This window comes from Alosa pseudoharengus, unplaced genomic scaffold, assembly GCF_046254945.1.
Source record: "Alosa pseudoharengus isolate Yale_2024_CS ecotype anadromous, Long Island Sound unplaced genomic scaffold, YU_APseudo_1.1 YU_APseudo_1.1_scf_22, whole genome shotgun sequence".
Lineage (NCBI taxonomy): Eukaryota > Metazoa > Chordata > Actinopteri > Clupeiformes > Clupeidae > Alosa > Alosa pseudoharengus.
Window position 1 is genome coordinate 10,561,199 of NW_027468680.1, and position 19,054 is coordinate 10,580,252.

At 42.9% G+C, this 19,054-nt stretch overlaps 3 protein-coding genes across 3 annotated transcripts in view; all 3 read left to right on the top strand.

Annotated features, from left to right (window-relative positions):
- Positions 1-1,552: 1,552 nt before the first annotated feature.
- Positions 1,553-5,440, top strand: nat8 (N-acetyltransferase 8). The gene is made up of 2 exons (XM_076300486.1): positions 1,553-1,860; positions 3,440-5,440. Exon 2 carries the CDS (start codon positions 3,449-3,451, stop codon positions 4,115-4,117), a length of 669 nt encoding a protein of 222 aa, XP_076156601.1. The 5' UTR covers positions 1,553-1,860; positions 3,440-3,448; the 3' UTR covers positions 4,118-5,440.
- A 784-nt stretch (positions 5,441-6,224) lies between these two features.
- Positions 6,225-6,914, top strand: LOC143139537 (putative N-acetyltransferase camello). Its single transcript, XM_076300119.1, has one exon. The coding sequence runs from the start codon at positions 6,225-6,227 to the stop codon at positions 6,912-6,914; it is 690 nt and encodes a 229-aa protein (XP_076156234.1).
- A 3,536-nt stretch (positions 6,915-10,450) lies between these two features.
- The window catches only part of dctn1b (dynactin 1b), a 34,187-nt gene continuing 25,583 nt past the window's right edge, over positions 10,451-19,054 (top strand). The window contains exons 1-5 of the mRNA XM_076300487.1: positions 10,451-10,819; positions 13,723-13,974; positions 17,615-17,693; positions 17,787-17,818; positions 18,751-18,789. Coding sequence (XP_076156602.1) covers positions 10,787-10,819; positions 13,723-13,974; positions 17,615-17,693; positions 17,787-17,818; positions 18,751-18,789 — 435 coding nt within the window. The 5' untranslated portion in view covers positions 10,451-10,786. The remainder of the gene's footprint in view (positions 10,820-13,722; positions 13,975-17,614; positions 17,694-17,786; positions 17,819-18,750; positions 18,790-19,054) is intronic.

Below are 19,054 nucleotides of genomic sequence, written 5' to 3' on the forward strand. Positions count from 1 at the left end.
GGCAAGCAAGCACATACACACACCATTACCCCCACACTCACAAGTGAACCTATACACAGAAGCACACATATACACAAAAACAAACACACTATGCACACACTCATTTACATACACAAAAGTAGGGGATGGAGGAGGAGATGGAGACAAATTGACAAGCGTGATTTATTTTTGCAGAAAGTATGTGCAGGACTGGGTGGCGGTCATATTTTGTACCGCTCTTCGGTACATATCTTGTTTGGTAACAATGACATAATAACAACTGTGGTCAAAATTACTCCAAGACAACTGGTATGAGACTGCAGCTTTATTCTTGATACCGGGAGCATGTTACCCACATGAAATGTCAAAGTAACAAGCCCACATATGTGAAGTCAGTTCATAATTAACGCACACGGAAAATCACAAGATACCACCCCCACCAATGATCCATCCAACCAGTTAATATTAACAGAGATAAGGATGTCACAAAACCCCTTAAACATCTAATGGCTTAGGCTATGTTTGCGTGGGTGAAGACAATCAGACACCCTACAGCAAACAGTCTTCCCACTCTCTAAAATGCGGGAAAATGCTTTTGTTGAAGTTTACTCAGGTTACTGATCTAATTGAGATTAATTAATAAAGACAGGTGAGCGATAATGTCAGCCATAGGCATGGGATAGATGAATTAAAAACACTCAGGTCAGCAATAATCTTAGCTAGAAGCAAGGGAGAGACCCAGATGAATTAGACACACTCAGGTGAGCGATAATCTCAGCCAGAGGCAAGAAAGAGACAGCTGGAGAGGGCTATGTTTACAAGGATACAAGGATACAAGGACGTTTATTGTCACATGCATATAGTTACTGGAAGTAAGAAATGCAGTGAAATTATGTCTGGTGTCAGCCTATTTGTGCATTTATGGGGGGGGGGGGGGGGTAAAAATTGCAGTAGAAGAGGGGTTTAGTAGATTAAGTGGCAAGGGCTGCATAAGAAAAGTGGGGAAGGATTGGGATGGGGGGGCACCAACAAGGAGCACCCAAGAGCAACAGGGGCAAGGAAAAACTCCCTTACCAAGGAAGAAACCTTGGGCAGATCCATGTTTTTCTGGCCTGCAGTTGTGGAGGCTGGGTAAAGAGATCTTTATTGGGCTACTCCTTAAAATTCAGAAGTGTTCAGAGTTGTATAAAGTATCCGAATCCCACACATGAGTAGAAGTACAAATATTTGATCAGAAAATTACTTAAAACGTAAGACGTAAAAGTCAAAGTAATCTATAAGCATATTAAGTAAAAGTCTAAAAGTATCTATTATTTACAGTACTTAAGTAGCCTACGACAAGTAGCCTATTATAAAACATACTTAAGTACCGAAAGTTGAAAGTGTAGACTACTAGTAAAAGTTACTTTACATCTCTGGAAGTGTTATGAACTTTAATCATCATACAGTAAATAACATAATGTTGGGGCTACAACCTATAACCAGAAAATGTCTAATAACCTGAGTCCTGACCAATCAAACCACTGATGACTTGTTACAATCCCACCCTAGTGGGCGGGACGGGGTGTGCAAACGGAAGTCAGGGGATTCTAACCTGTTCTAACCTCTTTAAGAATTGTACGCGAACGTTTTATAGTTTCAGTGTTCTTAAAATTGTTTAATGGCAGGAAAGTCCCTGAGGGTAATTGTTGCGTCATGTTATAGAACCTTTTTCGAAAACGCCCATATTTGTGACCGTAGCCTACTCCTCAACAGGCTAATGAATACCTTATGTATGAATACGAATACCCACTGAGTGTGTTTTGAGGATTCTTTGTAACTCCCGGAGAAGCAAAGCGCACCAAACGATTCTCTTACAATTCGTGACCTGTCCCTGAAGAGGTAGGTTCTTATTTGACACTACATTTGGGTACGTTCTGGTGTTACCGACTATTGCCAGTAAAGGTTCGCAAACGCCATGGTAGCAAGATAGCTAACGTTAATGTAATATACAGCAATGTTACTTTTGAATATCCTGATAACACAGTCTATTATTATTTGGGTCGCTGAATTAAATTGACCTCACGACCAGACATAATTTGTGGAAACAAGCGTGATAGACTATGAAAATGTGTAAATAATTACCTAAATGACATCATAGTCCAAACATGTATGCTATATTGCTAGCTGGACAAGTTTAGATAGATAGATTAGCCTACTTTATTCATCGCCAAAGGGAAATTATGGTGTTACAGACGCAATTAATATATGAATTGCTGCTGTAACACCATCAATTGCTGCTGTAACACCATCATTTAATTATATATATATATATATAGGCCTATCACACATAAACATACATACAAGTTAAAAAATAAATACAATTGGATAACTTAGTCTCTGTTAAAGAGGTTGTAAACTGCATTGCATTGACCCTCAGCATAAGATTTTCTCTCACGGCACAAAGGGGAGTTGTTGTAAATAGTTATGGCAGTGGGCAGGAATGATTTTCTATAACGCTCCTTGCTACAGCTAAGTTGCAATATACAATACAATTCTGGACAGGTGCAGTGCCTACAGATAACGTTACTTGCCCTACTGACATGGTCCGTGAACCAGCTTAATGGCATAACTTCCCTTATCATTTGAAAACTGCATTAATTATAATCACATCCCCGTTCCAGACCCAGATTTGCACTCTAACTTCGTCTCCCGTATGTTACGGTTCTAGGTCTAGGATGATTCACCCTGTGCCCTTGGGCGTTGTTTGGATTTCACGAACACCAAAACACTGGGTCTTGTTTATGCAAACAGTTGCGTAGCAGCTAAAATTGTGTGCGCTGGATCTAGAATGGCCGTAGCTTTGGGCTTAGTAAATGTGTCTTTTGTCAGTACACAGGGCCAACATTTTGTACATTTTTGTAAATTTCTTAGCCATAGAGTATCCCACCAGCATAATTCTTATATTGTAGTAGTGTACAGGGTAGTCACATATGCCATGAAGGTTAATAATCTGTGTAATAATCTGTTAATAATCTGTGCCGTGCCATTTTTTTATTTTTCTTGTTTCATACCAATTTATACCAATAATGTACTGTAAATGAAAAAGCTGAAAATGAACACCAAAGAAAAACATTAATAATCCTGTCTATAATAATACTAATGTTAAGGTTTTTGTTGTGACCAGTTCAATTGCTGCTTTGTAGCTGCCTTTTAGTTTTTCATAGCAGCTGTTTTGAATCTGTTTATGGTTAGGCTGTGTCATATTTGTAACTCAATCTGTCAATTTCTTTTGACAAAACTCCCCTAACACCCCTGCTGCTGGAGAAATGTCTGGAAAAATCAAAGCCTATGTGATGTTTACTAGGAAAATGGTCCACTCATTGTGTCCACTCAAAAATTATATTTACCCCCCTAATCTGAGCAGTCTAGATCCGGGCCGGGCACTTAGCGCTTTCTACTTTTTTTTTAATCTCCTCAGACCTGATCCATGGCTAGCCTGCAGATACGGCGATACGAGGGTGATGACGAGGAGGCGGTGAAGGAGATCTTCACTATGGGCATGAGCGAACACGTTCCCTCTTCGTTCATGCACCTGCTCAAGCAGCCACTGATGCAGATGTTGTGTGTGTGTGTGTTTTGCACGTTAATGGCCACTTCCAAGTCGGTCATCCTTCCCATCCTCGCAGTAACGCTGCTCCTGGCCGGGGGTCGACAGCTGGTGTCCTACCTGTTTAACAGCTACATCGACGAGTCCATGCGGCGGGATCTGAACAAAATACAGGAAACCTACTGCAGCTCACCAAACACCTGCTTTTGGGTGGCGGAGAGTGATGGGCGCGTGGTGGCCACAGTGGCATGTCTGCCGGCCGAGAAGCATCCTGAATGTTTGGAGCTCAAGCGCATGTCCGTAAAGCGCTCGCACCGTGGCCAGGGGATCGCCAAAGCGATGTGCCGCACAGTAGCAGAATTTGCACGTTCTCGCGGGTACCTGGGTGTGGTTCTCTACACATCTGTGGTCCAGACGGATGCTCAACACCTGTACGAGCACGTTGGTTACCAGAAAGTGCGACAGTTTGTTGTTCCGGAGTTCTTTGCCAAAATCACAAACTTTTCTTTAATCGAGTACAGACTGGACGTCCAGCCTTCGCCACGATAAGAGTGCAGCTGTGGGCATTTGTGTATTTGTCAGTGTGTGTGAAATTATTTTCATTCAAATACCAACAACCTCAAAAACTACTTTTAAGTGAGAAAAGTTACTGCTACCTGCCATAGTGTGGAGGGACAGCTTGGCCTGCCAATAAGAAGTCTTGTGATGTGCATTGATCTTGTGATCATTGTGCAATAACCATGGTCATTTTAAAAGGTCAGTCTACTACTTTTTCAGGAAATGCACCCCTGGGTCAGTTTATGTGTTCAGCTAATGTCAGTTAGTGGTTTTCATTGTAAGTGCTATGTGTGGTCTCATGACTCAAACTCATAAGTGTGTTGCATCTTCCTTCCTCAAACCTGGGAACCTTTTTCTTACACTTTCAAACCCCAGGATGTATTTTGTCTGTGGATATCACACATAGGGCCCTACTTTTATAGTGGACAAAGTCCAAAGTTCTCATGTATGAGATAAAACTATTCTGTGTTATGTGGGAGAATTGAGCTGACTCAATGTTTGTGGTTAAAGTTTTTCCCATTGTGTTAAATGAGCAAATAGATTTTGCCTAGTTATTGAATTAGCTTTTGTTAGACCTAGGACTTTGTCTATCGTTCAAATCAGGGCCCATAATGTTGTACACATATAAAAGAGATTCAGAGAATTGCTCCTCACGGTTCTCTAGATAGCTGTTCAGGGTTTACTCCAAAACATGCTGCTGTCTCTACAAAACCCTGGCTCTGTAACTGGGGAACAAACATAATGGCTCGCACCAACCCACAAACAATCCCAGCCAATCAACGCAGTGCTTCATGGGTGCAGTTTGATTGGCTGATATCAACAACCTTTCACATGGCTGAAATGCAGACTGCATCCTTAACTTTTAACTCATGCAGATAACCAGGCCAACTTCCTGAAAACTATTTTTGTCCAGACTATACTGGACAATGACTAATTCAGTTAGTTGTTAGAAGTTTCCTAGTGTCATTTCATTTTGGGGTCTTGTTTTTCAATGAAAAGTCTCACTTGCTGTGTAGAAACACAGCTAATCTCATATGGCATCATTTATCATGTAGCTAAAGGAAATGTCTGTTAATACTGAACTTTCTCTAAATAAAAAAACATTTTCAGTAAATTAAATCTCTGTCTGAGTAGGCTTTTAGCTGCCTGGAGACAGGTAAAAGTGCTTGAATTTTTATACACAAGTTGTCACATTGTGGCAGTGCTACAGCAATCCACTCAGTTTCAGAAAATTATAATTGTTTTGAATATAATACTGTTTTGTATGCCTATTAAAATAATAAAAACAAATATTAATAAAGGAACTAAGTTGTATATGCTTCTTGCATACTTGTGTATCATTATGGGTTGAGTTGGTCTGTGGTGTCCTGCTTTTTCAGTTTGATGTTCTCTGGTATCCAATTAACCAGACCTGAACTGTAGGGATCATGTGACATGAGGCTCAGAAAACAGCACAGGAAGAGGTACGAGGAGGGGGTTCTGTATGTGAAGACCCAGACAATGTGTGTTTGTATTGGGAATACTCTCTCAAAGCTGTAAGGTTTGTGTGTGGGTTTGTGTTGTTTGTAGGGGAGGTTTACAGATGGGAAGTCTTAAAGGAACACGCCACCCAATGTCAGTAGAAATATATGTTCTTACCTTAACTTTCGAGAGTTGAGTCATACCTCTCCCGTGTCGGTACGTGCACTCAAACGCTCTGGTGCGCGGCTGGACTGTTTTAGCATGTTGCTATGTTAGCGGGCTTTGACGGGGATATATTACTACTGACATTGGGTGGCGTGTTCCTTTAAGCAGACAGTCTGATCTGAACACGGGTTCTCCATAGTTCACCTAAGTATTAGGCTACCTCTGGGCTTTAGGTTAGTAGAAGCTAGTGAATGGATACAGATGTACACATTTATTCTGATGAGTTGTTTAAACAGACCTCTGGTTTCACTGGTGAACGGAGCTTTGTCCTTTCAACAAATTGAGACTTTTTAGAAGTCACTATAATGTAATTAGACATTTATGTGCATCTTTTCTATTGCCATAGCATAGAATATGTGTACCTCTACGTGTCACCTCCATGGTTCCTCCTCATCCCCTCTCTAACTCACAGATGATGGAGTATTCTCTGCGAGAGTACCGAGACTCAGACTATGCTGTGGTTCGTGAGGTGTACTCCACAGGGTTCAGAGAACACAGCGGCGCCATCTTCGTCATGGTTCTTCGGAGGCTCCGGGTCCAGGCGGTTCTGTTTGCTGTGTTCCTCGCCCTCCTGGAGCTCTCTGGCTCCCTCCTGACAGCAATGCTGGGGGTCTCCGGGGGCCTGTTGGCCATTCGGGTGTCCGTGCAGTGCCTGCTCGAGCAGGGTGTACGCCTGGGCCTCAGCGAGGACCTCCAGAACATCCGTGCGTCCTACATGGATCCCGGCCGAGTCGCCCGCTTCTGGATGGCAGAGGTGCAGGGCATCCTAGTGGGCACAGTGGCCATCCTTCCCTGCGTGGAGGAGAGAGGGGCCTGGGAGCTGAAGAGGATCACGGTGCTCCAGAGATCCAGGGGACGAGGCATTGGCAAGGCCCTCTGCCAAACCGCCATGGAGTTTGCAGCTAATCATGGTGTGGAAAGGGTGGTGCTGTTCACCTCCATGGCCCAATCAGATGCGCACAGACTCTATGATAGTCTGGGCTTCAAGAAGGAGACAGAGTTTGTGTGGCCATCATTGCCAGCCAGGCTTGTTAATTTCCTGGTGTATAAATATGCCTACAAAGTTGGTGTTAGAACTGAGCAGATGTTGATCAGTAATTGAGCCTGTCATAAAGTTATTGCTATTGTTAAAATAGACATTTTCTCTCATGCATTGCACATTGTTAGACACTTGTAATGTCTGGAGCTTGATACGCCAGATCTTTATTTGTAACATTACAAGGACATTTGGCACTATGTGTATTCAAAATATGGCCACATTTAGACACCTTTCCATTGTTTGTCTTTACTTTGAAAACAGTCGTCTCATGTGTTAGCTGAGTAATTGCTGTGTTTCCTGTCATGTGAAGGAGTGCTGTTGAAGATCATCAGATAACGGATTCTTATCTCCGCTAGCCTAATGTTGGAGTTTATTTGACACTGACAGAAATATCGGGTTTTATTACAGTATTGTTTTCAGGTGTTATTACATTGTTACTCATTTTTATTTGCAGCATTCTTATATTAAACACGTACTGTATGCATTAATTCTCTGTTTTAATTGTTTGTTTATAATAGTTAAACAGTTTATAATACATGTACCTATTGAAATATGTATTGTATGTGTTGAAATATTTGTATTTAGACTACTCAACACTATTAAGAGCTATCCATTATATAGACTACCTTAAAGCTACTGCAGGCCATACCTACGGTATCTGAGAAATTATATGGGCACTTAAGCTCATTTCAGCACCAGCCAGTTCCCTTCCAAATGCAATCATGCATAGGACAACAGGAAGTTGAGTGGTCTGGCTGGCTCCTGTGTCTTTTCCCAAGCTCTGGAGACAGCACTGTCAACACACAGCGCGTCAATTAAAACGTTTAGAATAAGAAGGTAAGGAAGTGTTTTTCAATTATTATTATTTTTTGTTATTATTTCATAATGGTGAATGACGTGTCGTTAGCCGGTAACACATGCATTCATTCTGCGCCTTCGGTTTTCGGATGCAAAGGGAGTTGCCTCTGGCACCAAGCGATGTGTTTTGTCTTGTACCTTAAATGTAAATGTAAAATGTCTTGGTGCATCCCTTAATGAAGATGATATGTATGCTTTTATTGCTGCCAGCTTTCTTTACACACATTTTCTTCCATGATTACGCATGTAGCGCATGCCTTCTCAAATCCACCACGTTTTCCCACCCTTCTCATTGGGTCTCCTCAACACGTTTTAGCCTACTGTACGTTGCCCAATTTCTCAAATTATTTTGCACAATTTGTGTTTTAGTTGATAGAATTAGACGTCATTATTTTACCTTCACATGACTAGGCTACGTGACTGAAACGTTTTAAACCTAGAATGCATACAATGTTGTATTTTTTGTTTTATTAGTTAGTGTCTTTGATTACTTTAGATAGGTTAGCATATCTTTAAATTCTCTTCACGCCAAAGCAAACCAGAAAGGTTCTTCTAACCAAGATAGCCTAAACAGTGAGTCAGTATATGGACAATGTATATCTCTGGGTTATCGATTTGACGCCCTTTCCCGTCGGAGAGCGTCAATACTTCATGCTGTCAGTAGGGGGGAGCAGACATCCATAGTTCGTCTGTTAAATTGAACGGGGAAAGTGTTGTCTCCAAGTCTAGATATGATCCTAATGTTTCATTGGTAGGGTAATGCTTAATTTACACGTAGCAAAGTGATATCCTGCATGGCCCATATTGCAGGATGAATTTGATGTCCTTTGAAGAATTAAATTGAAACTATAACCTCACACAACACAACCATATTAATCTAATTTGTTGGCACCACCCAGTTTGTCAATAATGTTTGATTCTCTTGTGAGTTGCTGCTGATACCAAAAAGCCTGTCTGACACAGTATTTGCACATTGGCTACATATCTATAGATCTACTGACCTACCTCTGTAAAGTTTCAAAATGTGCATGGCAATTGTAGCAATAGAACCAGGACCTAGGATCAGGGGCGTAGCGCAAGATCCTTGGCCCTTGCATAGGCAGTCCTGATGGGCCTCCATGTTCCTCAACCCAGGTAAAATAAAATATATTCCAGACTTTTCAAGGGCCCTCTCTCCCCTTGGGCCCCTATAATCAGTAGTGGTTTTACCCCCAGTCAGACACTCCTGCCTGGATTAAGAGTTCTCTTATTTTGATTGTCGGCCATTACGAGCAGGACAGATCAGCCAAATACAATCAGAGTAGTTTCCACTCCACCCTCATAAAATGTCCAACGTTTTGAATAAGTGATAAGCGTGGCGGGAGTTTTTCCATCCTACTGGGTCTGCACTTTTATTGTGGCTTAAACACAGCTACCATCACCATCTCTCTCTCTCTCTCTCTCTCTCTCTCTCTCTCTCTCTCTCTCTCTCTCTCTCTCTCCCCTACTGTTTTGCCACATTTGCAGAATTGGTGAATAGAGAATCAAGCAGAAAGAAAAGCAGTGATGCAGTTTTAGCTCATAAAAGGGTGTTAATCCATTGTGTGTGTGTGTGTGTGTATGTGTGTGTGTGCATGTGCATGTTTGCACAGTTGCCAGCTGAAAGTATAGTACACAACTCACTTGGATCGCACTCACCCACAAACACACTCACCTACACACTCACACACACACACACACACACACACTCACACACTCACACACACACACACACACACACACACACACACACTCACACACACACACACACACACACACACACACACACACACACACACACACACACACATGCCTCTGTAAGCTTGCCTGGCATGAGTGAGAGGGACAGGGCTTCACAGACCAGCTGTGGAACACAACCCTTTATCAGATAAGAGACTCTGAGGCTACTGCCTTGCCCAACCGGTACAGGGTCACTTAGCCACCAGGCAGCCAGGCATCGGAGCACATTTATGCTCATCAGTCAAACCATATCCAGCTAGTCTCTGAATTATGAGGATTGTTTATGATTATTAGTTAATGAAAGTCAACAGATTGATAGGGAACCTATATTGCAGGTGGTAAGGAGATGTGTCTCAGCTCCACATAACCTTAGCTCACCCCTCGGGTTACCTTACATGGTCTGTCTCACACGGCTTTGTCTCTGTTGTGGAGCCTTTCTTGACGTCACTCCCTTTCACAGACACAGAATGCCAATCTTGACGTCACTCCCTTTCACAGACACAGAATGCCAACTTCCTGTACACAGTTAACAATGGAGGAAGTGATCATTGGCAAACTTAAGCTATAGCATTACCTCACAAAAAGTAATAGCATCTCATGCTGATATTGTTTATTTCTTTTTGGTTTCTCCATCTCTCTCTCTCTTTCTTTCTCTCTCACACAAACACATACACAGTTGTGTATTGCAACTTTTTTTCTGAAACATTGTGTCATTGTGTGTTTATCTGTGTAATTGTGCGTCTTCTTGTATGTCAAAGCTGGCTTTCTAGTCCCTCTCACTTTGTGACATTGTGTTTCTGTACAAGGTCTACACACTGCTGAGTGAGGGGAGGTATTTGAGCGAATACATGGGGGGCATTAGGACCCTGGGCTTGCTCCAGTCTCCTGGCCCACCTCTCTCCTGCAGAAAGCAGTACAGGCACTGGCGCAGTGACGCCGTTTAGCCGAGCTCTCTCCCTCTCACTCTCACATACGGGGACACAGACTCCCACACACACACATGCATGCACACACACAAACACACACACGCACACACACAAGCTAGTCCCTCCTCTGCCTTCGGCGTGTGTGTCCCTATCTGGCTTCTGTGAATTGAAGAAACTGGTCGTCGGCATTCTGGAATATTTAGCTGGGCGTGCTGGAAACAGTGGTACTGGACATGATGGTGTGAGAGGAAAGAGAGGTGCACTAAGGGAGACAGAGAGAGGGAGAGACAGAGAGAGGGAGAGAGAGAGAGGGAGAGACAGAGAGAGAGAGAGAAGGAGGAGGGCAGACGCAGTCCATTAAGACGGCATCGCTGGGGGTGACAGAGGAGCAGCATGTCTCAGACCAAAAGATACACGTATAGCAGGGTAAGTGAGCTGACAGACACACACAGACACAGACACACACACACACACACAGACACAGACACACACACACACAAACACACACACACACACACACACACACACACATACACAGATACACACACAGATGTCTTACCTTAAGCACTATCAGGAGAGGATGAGTTGGCTGTATTGCTCTGTCACAGATGGCAGCAGATGAATTCACATCCTGTTGAGTGTGTGTGTCTGTGTCTGTGTGTGTATGTCTGTGTGTGTGCGTGTGTGTGTGTGTGTTGAGGTACAGTGCTCTGTTTTGGGGTACAGTGTATGTTGATAACAAAGCATGACTGTGTTTGTCCTGAGTCATAATGATGTCATTATGAAGTTGAGTCGTTCCCAGTAACTCACTCAACTAGTAATGTCTTACCTCCTGACTACTATTAACCTTTCACCTCTCTTAACCCACACAACATTCCCTGATATGCAGTATGGCTGTGTTTGTATATTTTTGTCTTAATATTAATGATGGAGCCAGCTGACCTTTATGGTAGTTAGAGTGACTTTAAAGGAATATGTATTTATAACTTGCTAAAGTTACGCAGGTTAATTCTGGACATGTATTTTTAATTTGTGAGTTACCGTAAACTTTAATCACTGTGGAGTCAGGGATGTCATTTGCTGTGGGTGTTTAGGACTTTGAGTTTGTATTGTTTGTTGTTATTGTATGTGTGTGCGTGTGTGCTTGCATGTCCGCCTTCTCGTCCTTGTCTCTGCCGTACAACTGTCATATATCTTTGCTGGATAGGATAATGTGTGAGTGTGTGAGGTTTGTTTGCTGATGGTGTGTGTGCAGGGTTCTGCTGAGATATGTGAGATGTCTGTGTGTGTGTGTGTGTTTCTGTGTGTTTCTGTATGTGCTACCTTTGTTGATATCTGAGTAACAGTAACAGTCAGTAACAGAGTTCAGGAAGGCATGAATTAATAAAACTCTCACTGTGTGTGTGTGTGTGCGCGCGTGCGTGTGTGTGTGTGCGTGTGTGTGTGTGCATGCGTGCGTGTGCGTGTGTGCACACGCGGATTTGTGTATGTGTGCTGAAGTTTGTGTTAATGTGATACTTCATCATTACCAATGACACATTTGCACCGTTCCTTTTTGATCTGAAAGGCATATCTGTATCACACACACACTCAGACAGACACAAATACACTAAAAAAGAGGAAGGCTATTTTTACCTCTGAAGAGAAGGAAATATTTCTATTGGATTTAGGATACACACACACACACACACACACACACGCGCGCGCTCATGCACACAATGCTATAGTGTCTAAGTAAGTGGTAAGTGCTCTAAGAGTTTAAAATCATTAAAATTCCTCAGTATAGCCTAATGACATAGCATGTGAGAATCCCTAACAGTCTGACTCTCTCTCTCTCTCTCTCTCTCTCTCTCTCTCTCTCTCTCTCTCTCTCTCTCTCTGTGTCTCTGCCCTTATCCACGCACGCACGCGCGCACACACACACACACGCATACACACACACGCACACACACACACGCACAAACACATTCATGTAATGTCACAAACATTCATGTAATTCTCACACAGCAAACATACACACTATCGTAGTAGTCGTAAGAATTTGTAATGCTGCTCCCCCCGACACACATAAATCCACACATACTGTACACACACATATGCGCATGCAAATGCATACACCCATATGTATGTGCACACACACACACACACACACACACTCATACTCAGTAGCATGTGAGTGGAGTGTTTATAACTGCCACCTAATCCCTCAGACAAAGCTTATTTCAGCGTGTGTATAGAGCCCATGATGCATGTTGTATTTCATGTGTGTACAGTATGTGTGTGTGTGTGTGTGGGTGTGTGTGTGTGTGACTGTGAGTGCATGAATAAGTCAGCCTAATCCTTCAGCATCAGTGACATGGTAGTGCACTTTATTTTCTGTTTAAAGGGGAACTATGCAGTTTTTTTTAGCTGAATCTACCTTAACTTAACAGCTTCGGAGTCATTGGAATGGTTATATGACTTTTTCTGGGTTGAATGGTGGTTGTCTTGCTCCCCCATAGCGTCTGTGAGCGTAAAAACCAGCCTTGCAACTTTGTACCGACGGGGCACCGGCCTCAAAGTCTCGCGGCCTTGCAATGTAACAAATTGCTTTACGCCACTACAAACATACACGCCTGGCACATACTACAAGATAGCGTTGGAGTTTCTCAGACTTTCATCGTCATGGCAGAGCTGGCGAAAAGAAGCAGAAAGCGAGTAAACCGTTGTCATAGGAACAGGGAAAGAGGAAACGGCAGACTGACCGAGCAAGGAGTGTCGTAAAAAATATATACTCTGAAGCTGTAGGGCGAGTTCTATACAGAAAACTGCAAGCAAAAAGCGAGAGAAAACAGCAAAGAAATTGCCATAACTGCATAGGGTCCCTTTAACAAGACATAATATGTGTACATATAACAAAATAATGTATTTCACCATTTGTTGTTAGTCAGTTTTAATGTTAGCTGAGTAATGTTTCAGGCAGTTCATGTTTTTGACAACCAGGATTCATAACCTTACATTTATTTTGCCTCCCACTATTTATCTAATTGACTGTCTCTCCCTCTCTCTCTCTCTTTCTGTCTGTTTCTCTCATTCTCTCTCTTTCATTTTTCTGATTCTCTCTCTACATCTTTCTCTCCATTCATCTCTCTTTCTCTCTACCTTTCTTTCCCTCTTTCTCGGTTTCTCTTTCATTCTCTCTATCTCTTTCATTCTCTCTGATTCTCTCTCTCTCTCCCACCCTCTCCATCTCTCTTTCATTCTCTCTTTCCCTCTCTCTCATTCTTTCCCTCTCATTCCCTCTCTATCTCTCTCTTCCTCTCTCTCTCCCTCCCTCTCTCCCCCCTCAGACCACCAGTAGTGGCAGCAGTAGGATGAGTTCAGACGGTGGTGGTCGTCCGGTGAAGGTGGGCTCGATGGTGGAGGTGATCGGGAAGGGTCACCGAGGCACCGTAGCCTACATCGGCACCACGCTCTTCGCCTCGGGCAAGTGGGTTGGGGTGATCCTGGACGAGCCCAAGGGCAAGAACGACGGCACTGTGCAGGGCAAGCGCTACTTCACGTGCCAGGAGAACCATGGCATATTTGTACGACAATCACAGGTAAGACGTAGCCTCTGTGTTGGGTTAACAGGCAGCATGGACACACACCCACACATCCACATCCCTCCCCTTACACATACACACACTCACATAAACACACATACACACACTGCTCATATACACAAGGGGGCAGCAAGAAATTGCTCAACCTCCAACATCCCATCCTCCACCATAGAATCTCAAATAGTCTCAGAACTCTGCCTATCATGTTTCAGGCCCTTTACACAGCCTTGCGTTTTCTGAATCGTTCAGCCTTCCCCTCCCCTCCCCACCATCACTACACCCATGCACATACACACAGAGACACACTCATACACATGTAAACTGACATACTTTTGCATACTGCCAAGTAGACATGGACGGATTATGAACTTTCAGGCCCCTGGGCCCAGATATATTAAGGGCCCCCCACTAATTGTCGCATATTTGGGGGTCCTCCCCCAGAAAATTTTTAATTAGTTTGAAGTGATTTCCTAGCCTGGCTAACGTCAGACCTCATCTCATTGAGATGGGGTCTGGGAACTAGACATTAATTTTCTCGTATTTGAAACGTGGTTTACGAATGCCCAGAGCCGTTTATTGGGCGCTGCGAATGTCTATCAAATGCGTCTGTACGTAGCTCATAACGGCTTCGGTATGTCGTCATCGTCTTGCTGCCCTCCCTCCGTTCTTTGATTGGTTCCTTCGTTGAGGTGAAAACGAAGTCCATAGAATCCAGGCTGCCTAGCAGCGTGAATAAAATTGCGCGCGTAAGGCAGCATGGGAAAACCCAGGCTAGTGATTTCCTGTATTCTGGTGCATTTTGGGGATGGCCAATACTAAATTCAATCAGATTCATAGCCTACATCCTGATTTGTTGATATTGAGGCAATGATTCCATGCAGTGGCTTGGGCTTCAGGGCCTGGGCCCGGTAGGCCCGTGCAGTAATCCATCCCTGCAAGTAGAGGCCACTTACCATGGGTGAGCAAACAGCAGGAGAGTCATCAGTTTTCAGGGCTGATGACTAACAACAGGGAAAGATCACCCCATAAGAGACATGCTCTTGTTTGTGACCATGACAAAATATGTCAAGGGCACAGGAAACAGAAATGGGTAGCCTACATGTCCTCCTCAGTAGCCCTAGAAAAATAACATAGCTCTTTCTCACAGATATTATAGGTCACTGTATATCTTCTAAGTGCTAACACTCAACATGCAAAACATGTTTCTGTTATGAAGCACACACTGATAGTTTTAGATATATTTTTGTGTTTGTGGAGTGACCAAACCAAAGAACAATACTGGGTGTGTTGAGGTTATCTAAAACAAATGGACTGTGTTATTATAATACACGTATTCAAAGCAACTCTAAGGAAGTACATGCAAACTCTTCCTTCAGTAGATGCAGGCTCTGGTTTACGGTGTCGATTTGGCCTAAACCATGTTTGACTACCAAAGCTAGGCGACCACGGGATGTTCTGCACGGGGTAGGCGATGCAGGTGATTATGTCACCTTACAGAGGCTCATTGTAGTTGCAATTTCTGTTTCCGGAAGAAGCTGCATTTCCTGGTTTGAGTTCCTTCTCAGCCCTGTTTCACTGGATGCCTGTGCATGGCTGTGGAAGGAATGAGACTGAAAAAAGGGAACTGTCCAGTCAGCAAGAAGAAGTCCCCCTCATCATTTACCTCAGTCGATTAGACATACCTCATTAACAGACCTGGCTATTTAACAGAGCTCTCAAAGAGGTAGGAGGAACTAGGAGGAGCTGAAATAAAAAATCACTAAGTGAATAGGTGGGGCATCGACATGGATAACATGTCTGTCTGACCTGTCTGAACTTCCCTCTCTGCTATGAGCCTATCACAAGACATTCACCATTAAGTGCCAAACAAATTCACAGGAAATATCATTATTACATACAGTACACAGTTAATAGGCACCTGAAGTGTATGGTCACATGTATCAGTAGTACTGATTGCAGCTATGATTAGTAAGTGAGTTCATACAAATTCTCTGTCTCCCACACAAAGTCTGTGTGTGTGTGTGTGTGTGTGTGTGTGTGTGTGTGTGTGTGTTTGTGTGTGTGTGAGGATTTGATTTGTCTTTAATATGTGAATTTTCTGCTTTCATCATCCGGTTAGGAAGTAAAATGGCCGCTGTGTGCTTAGAACTAAAAATAAAATGAAGTCCAAAATACGAGCCTCCTGCTGCTCTCTGCCTTTCTGCAGCTTCGGGCTGACGCCAACCGTAGAACGATTCACAGCTGATTTGTGCAGACGGCCTCATCTGAAGATTTGAAGAGGCTCGTTGAAGCGTGAAAAGAACCCTTTATTTAGATCCGTAGCACAAGAGTGTTTTCTTTTCTTTCTTTTTTTGTTTGTTGTTACTATTATTGTTGGTTTACCCAACATATTGCAATAATACAATTAATTATTATTTTTTAAAGCTTTATTAGTTCTGTATCCATGTAACCGTGAGCTCACCAGTTGTACACCTCTGTCACTTCGAAACCCACACATTAACAATTTAAATTTTCAACAATTTCAATTTAATTGTACTTATAGAGCGCCAAAACATTTCACATGTCTCATGACGCTTTACAGAGTGTTAGACAATCAGAGAAAAGAAAAGAAAAGAAGACCCATGGGTAATAGGGGCAAGGAAAAACTCCCTAGAATTGGAGATACATAGGAAGAAACCTCGAGCAGATCCACGACTCAAGGGCCTGACCCATCTGCCTAGGGTCAGATACAGGACAGTAAGGTCTGTATACATGACAAATGCATAAGTTAGTCAGGTGTAGAGAATAGGACATGGTGTTTAAAGCTACCTGAGGTGAAAGTTACAAGAGGTGGGGTGATTACATGTCCGGTATGATAATGCATTAATCCTAATTTAGTGTCAAAAAGTTCAAATAGTCCAGCGTAGGAGTGGAAAATGGAATTGTCCAGGGGATTAGGAGTTGTCATAGGGCATGTGGTGGGTCGGCAGTACGGGCCAGGAATCCGGGCAGAGTTGTCATAGGCAGGTGGTGGGTCGCTAGGCTGTACGGGCCAGGAATCCAGGTAGGGGGACAGTAATAGGCGATGATAGGGCAGTCATAGGGATAGGACTTCAGGTGAGATGAGGGCCAAACACACGGATGGCTGATGACTGGTGATGGTATACCTCACAAGTGATGTAAGGGGGAAGAAAGAGAGATGTAGAGTGGGTTAGTATTACTGAAAACATTAACAGAGATCTGTTGCTTTTCTCATGTGACAAACCGATAACTCTTCTGTCCACATTTCTGATGTATGTCTTTAATGAATATTCGTACCAGTTGTGTATTTGTTGTCCCGCTTTTGTAGTTAAAGTTCTGCCTCTAAGTCCCTATACCATGTATGATTCATGAAAAATAAATTAATTTGTTATAATTTATTCATGACTCCCTTTCCCCTGATGAGTCATCTAATATCATGCTTTCTAAGTGTGATCATAACCATCATGCAATCCACTGGCACAAGCTTTTAATTCTCTAAAATGTGTGCTAACTCTATAACCCCCTGAGGTGATACAGAGTAAGTCTTCTTCAATGGTGCAGTGGTTTCTCTATATGGAATGTTTTATGTGAGTGGGGTGTTTATAAGAGCTGTTTGTCCTGTTATGTTCTATTGCAGATTCAGTTGGTGGATGATGGAGAGAACACTACTTCACCTGAGACCCCTGAACCTGCTACATCTAAAGTGCCAAAAAGAGGTTTGTGATACCCACACACTCACCCACACACACACACACACACACACACACACCATTAGTATTCTCACCTGATAATGCTTTGTTTTTCTGCAGACATATTGGACAACTCGAAGTCGGCTAAACTGGTATGTATGAAACAAGTCAATGGAACGTTTACATGTTTGTATTGTCGGATGAAGTAAATTCTGAAGTGATTTCTCAGCTAGTCTAAAATTCATTAGAGAGTCATCTATTTTAAATACCTCTTTAGTTTTGGGTTAAAAAGGACTTATCTTACAAAGACTGGTGTGTGAATGTGGACTATATATGTCTTCTTACCCTTCCTGAAGAAGAAACTGAGGCTTGAATTTTGTTTATTGCAAATTGTGTGCTTTGCCTCTTGAAAGAAAGGGCAAGGTCAGATGGCCGTGACATGCAAAAGCACCTAGTCTTGTCTTCTCTCATAGTCCCTCACTCAGTTGCACGCTCACTCTTACACACACACACACTGTTTGAAGTTACTCCGAATGTTGACTTGGAAGGTGACTTGTGTTCAAGTTCATTTTGACTGCCTGGTAAAGACAGAGCTGTCCTTAAAATGTATGTTACAACCTAGATGCAACAGCATGACTCAGGGAAAAAGAGTATTGCAATATTAATGTCTACCACTAGATGGCAATATGTGCACATGTGAAATGAATTGTAATCCTACATTCACTTCCACAGTCAGTGAGTCCTGACTTGATGGCATGTTTAGTGTATTGTGGCATACCATGTATGTTTATATGTTCAGAGTTGTTCCATTAACCTCTTCCACACATACTGGATGATCTCACTCACACTCACACACAACCCATTACTGCTGGGGAAAGTTTCAAGTTATTAAATCGTCATGTCATCCCCTGTCTAACTGCCTGTGAGTGTGTATGTTTGTGTGTGAGTGACTGAGTGTGTGTGTGTGTGTGTGACAGAGAGTGTGAAAGGCTTTGCCTCTGTGTGTGTGTGTGTGTGTCTGTGTGTGTGTGTGTGTGTGTTAGTGATAACCTCTAACCCGTCACATCTCCTCTCCTCTGTGCAGCGAGGAGCCAAACCCAAGAAGGTGCTGCATGTTTCACCTGTGGTTACCATAGCAACTTGTCTCTGATTGGCCATGCTGCATGGCATTATAGCATCATTCATTGCCCGTGATCGCTGTGTGTGTCGACCCTTTATAGAGACTGTGTTTGTATGTATGTGTGTGTATGTATGTGTGTGTGTGTTTGTACATTTGAAGTCTGTGTGTGTGTTAGTTTATGTGTTGTCATTATGTAGTGGGTGTGTGTGTCAGTGTTTTTTCATGCTATGCCACTCAGTACAGAAGTGGTTGGCTGGCTTCTCATAGG

Excerpts from the sequence above, each read along its gene's own strand:
- nat8 (XM_076300486.1), top strand. The coding sequence starts at position 3,449 with ATGGCTAGCCTGCAGATACGGCGATACGAGGGTGATGACGAGGAGGCG.
- LOC143139537 (XM_076300119.1), top strand. The coding sequence starts at position 6,225 with ATGATGGAGTATTCTCTGCGAGAGTACCGAGACTCAGACTATGCTGTG.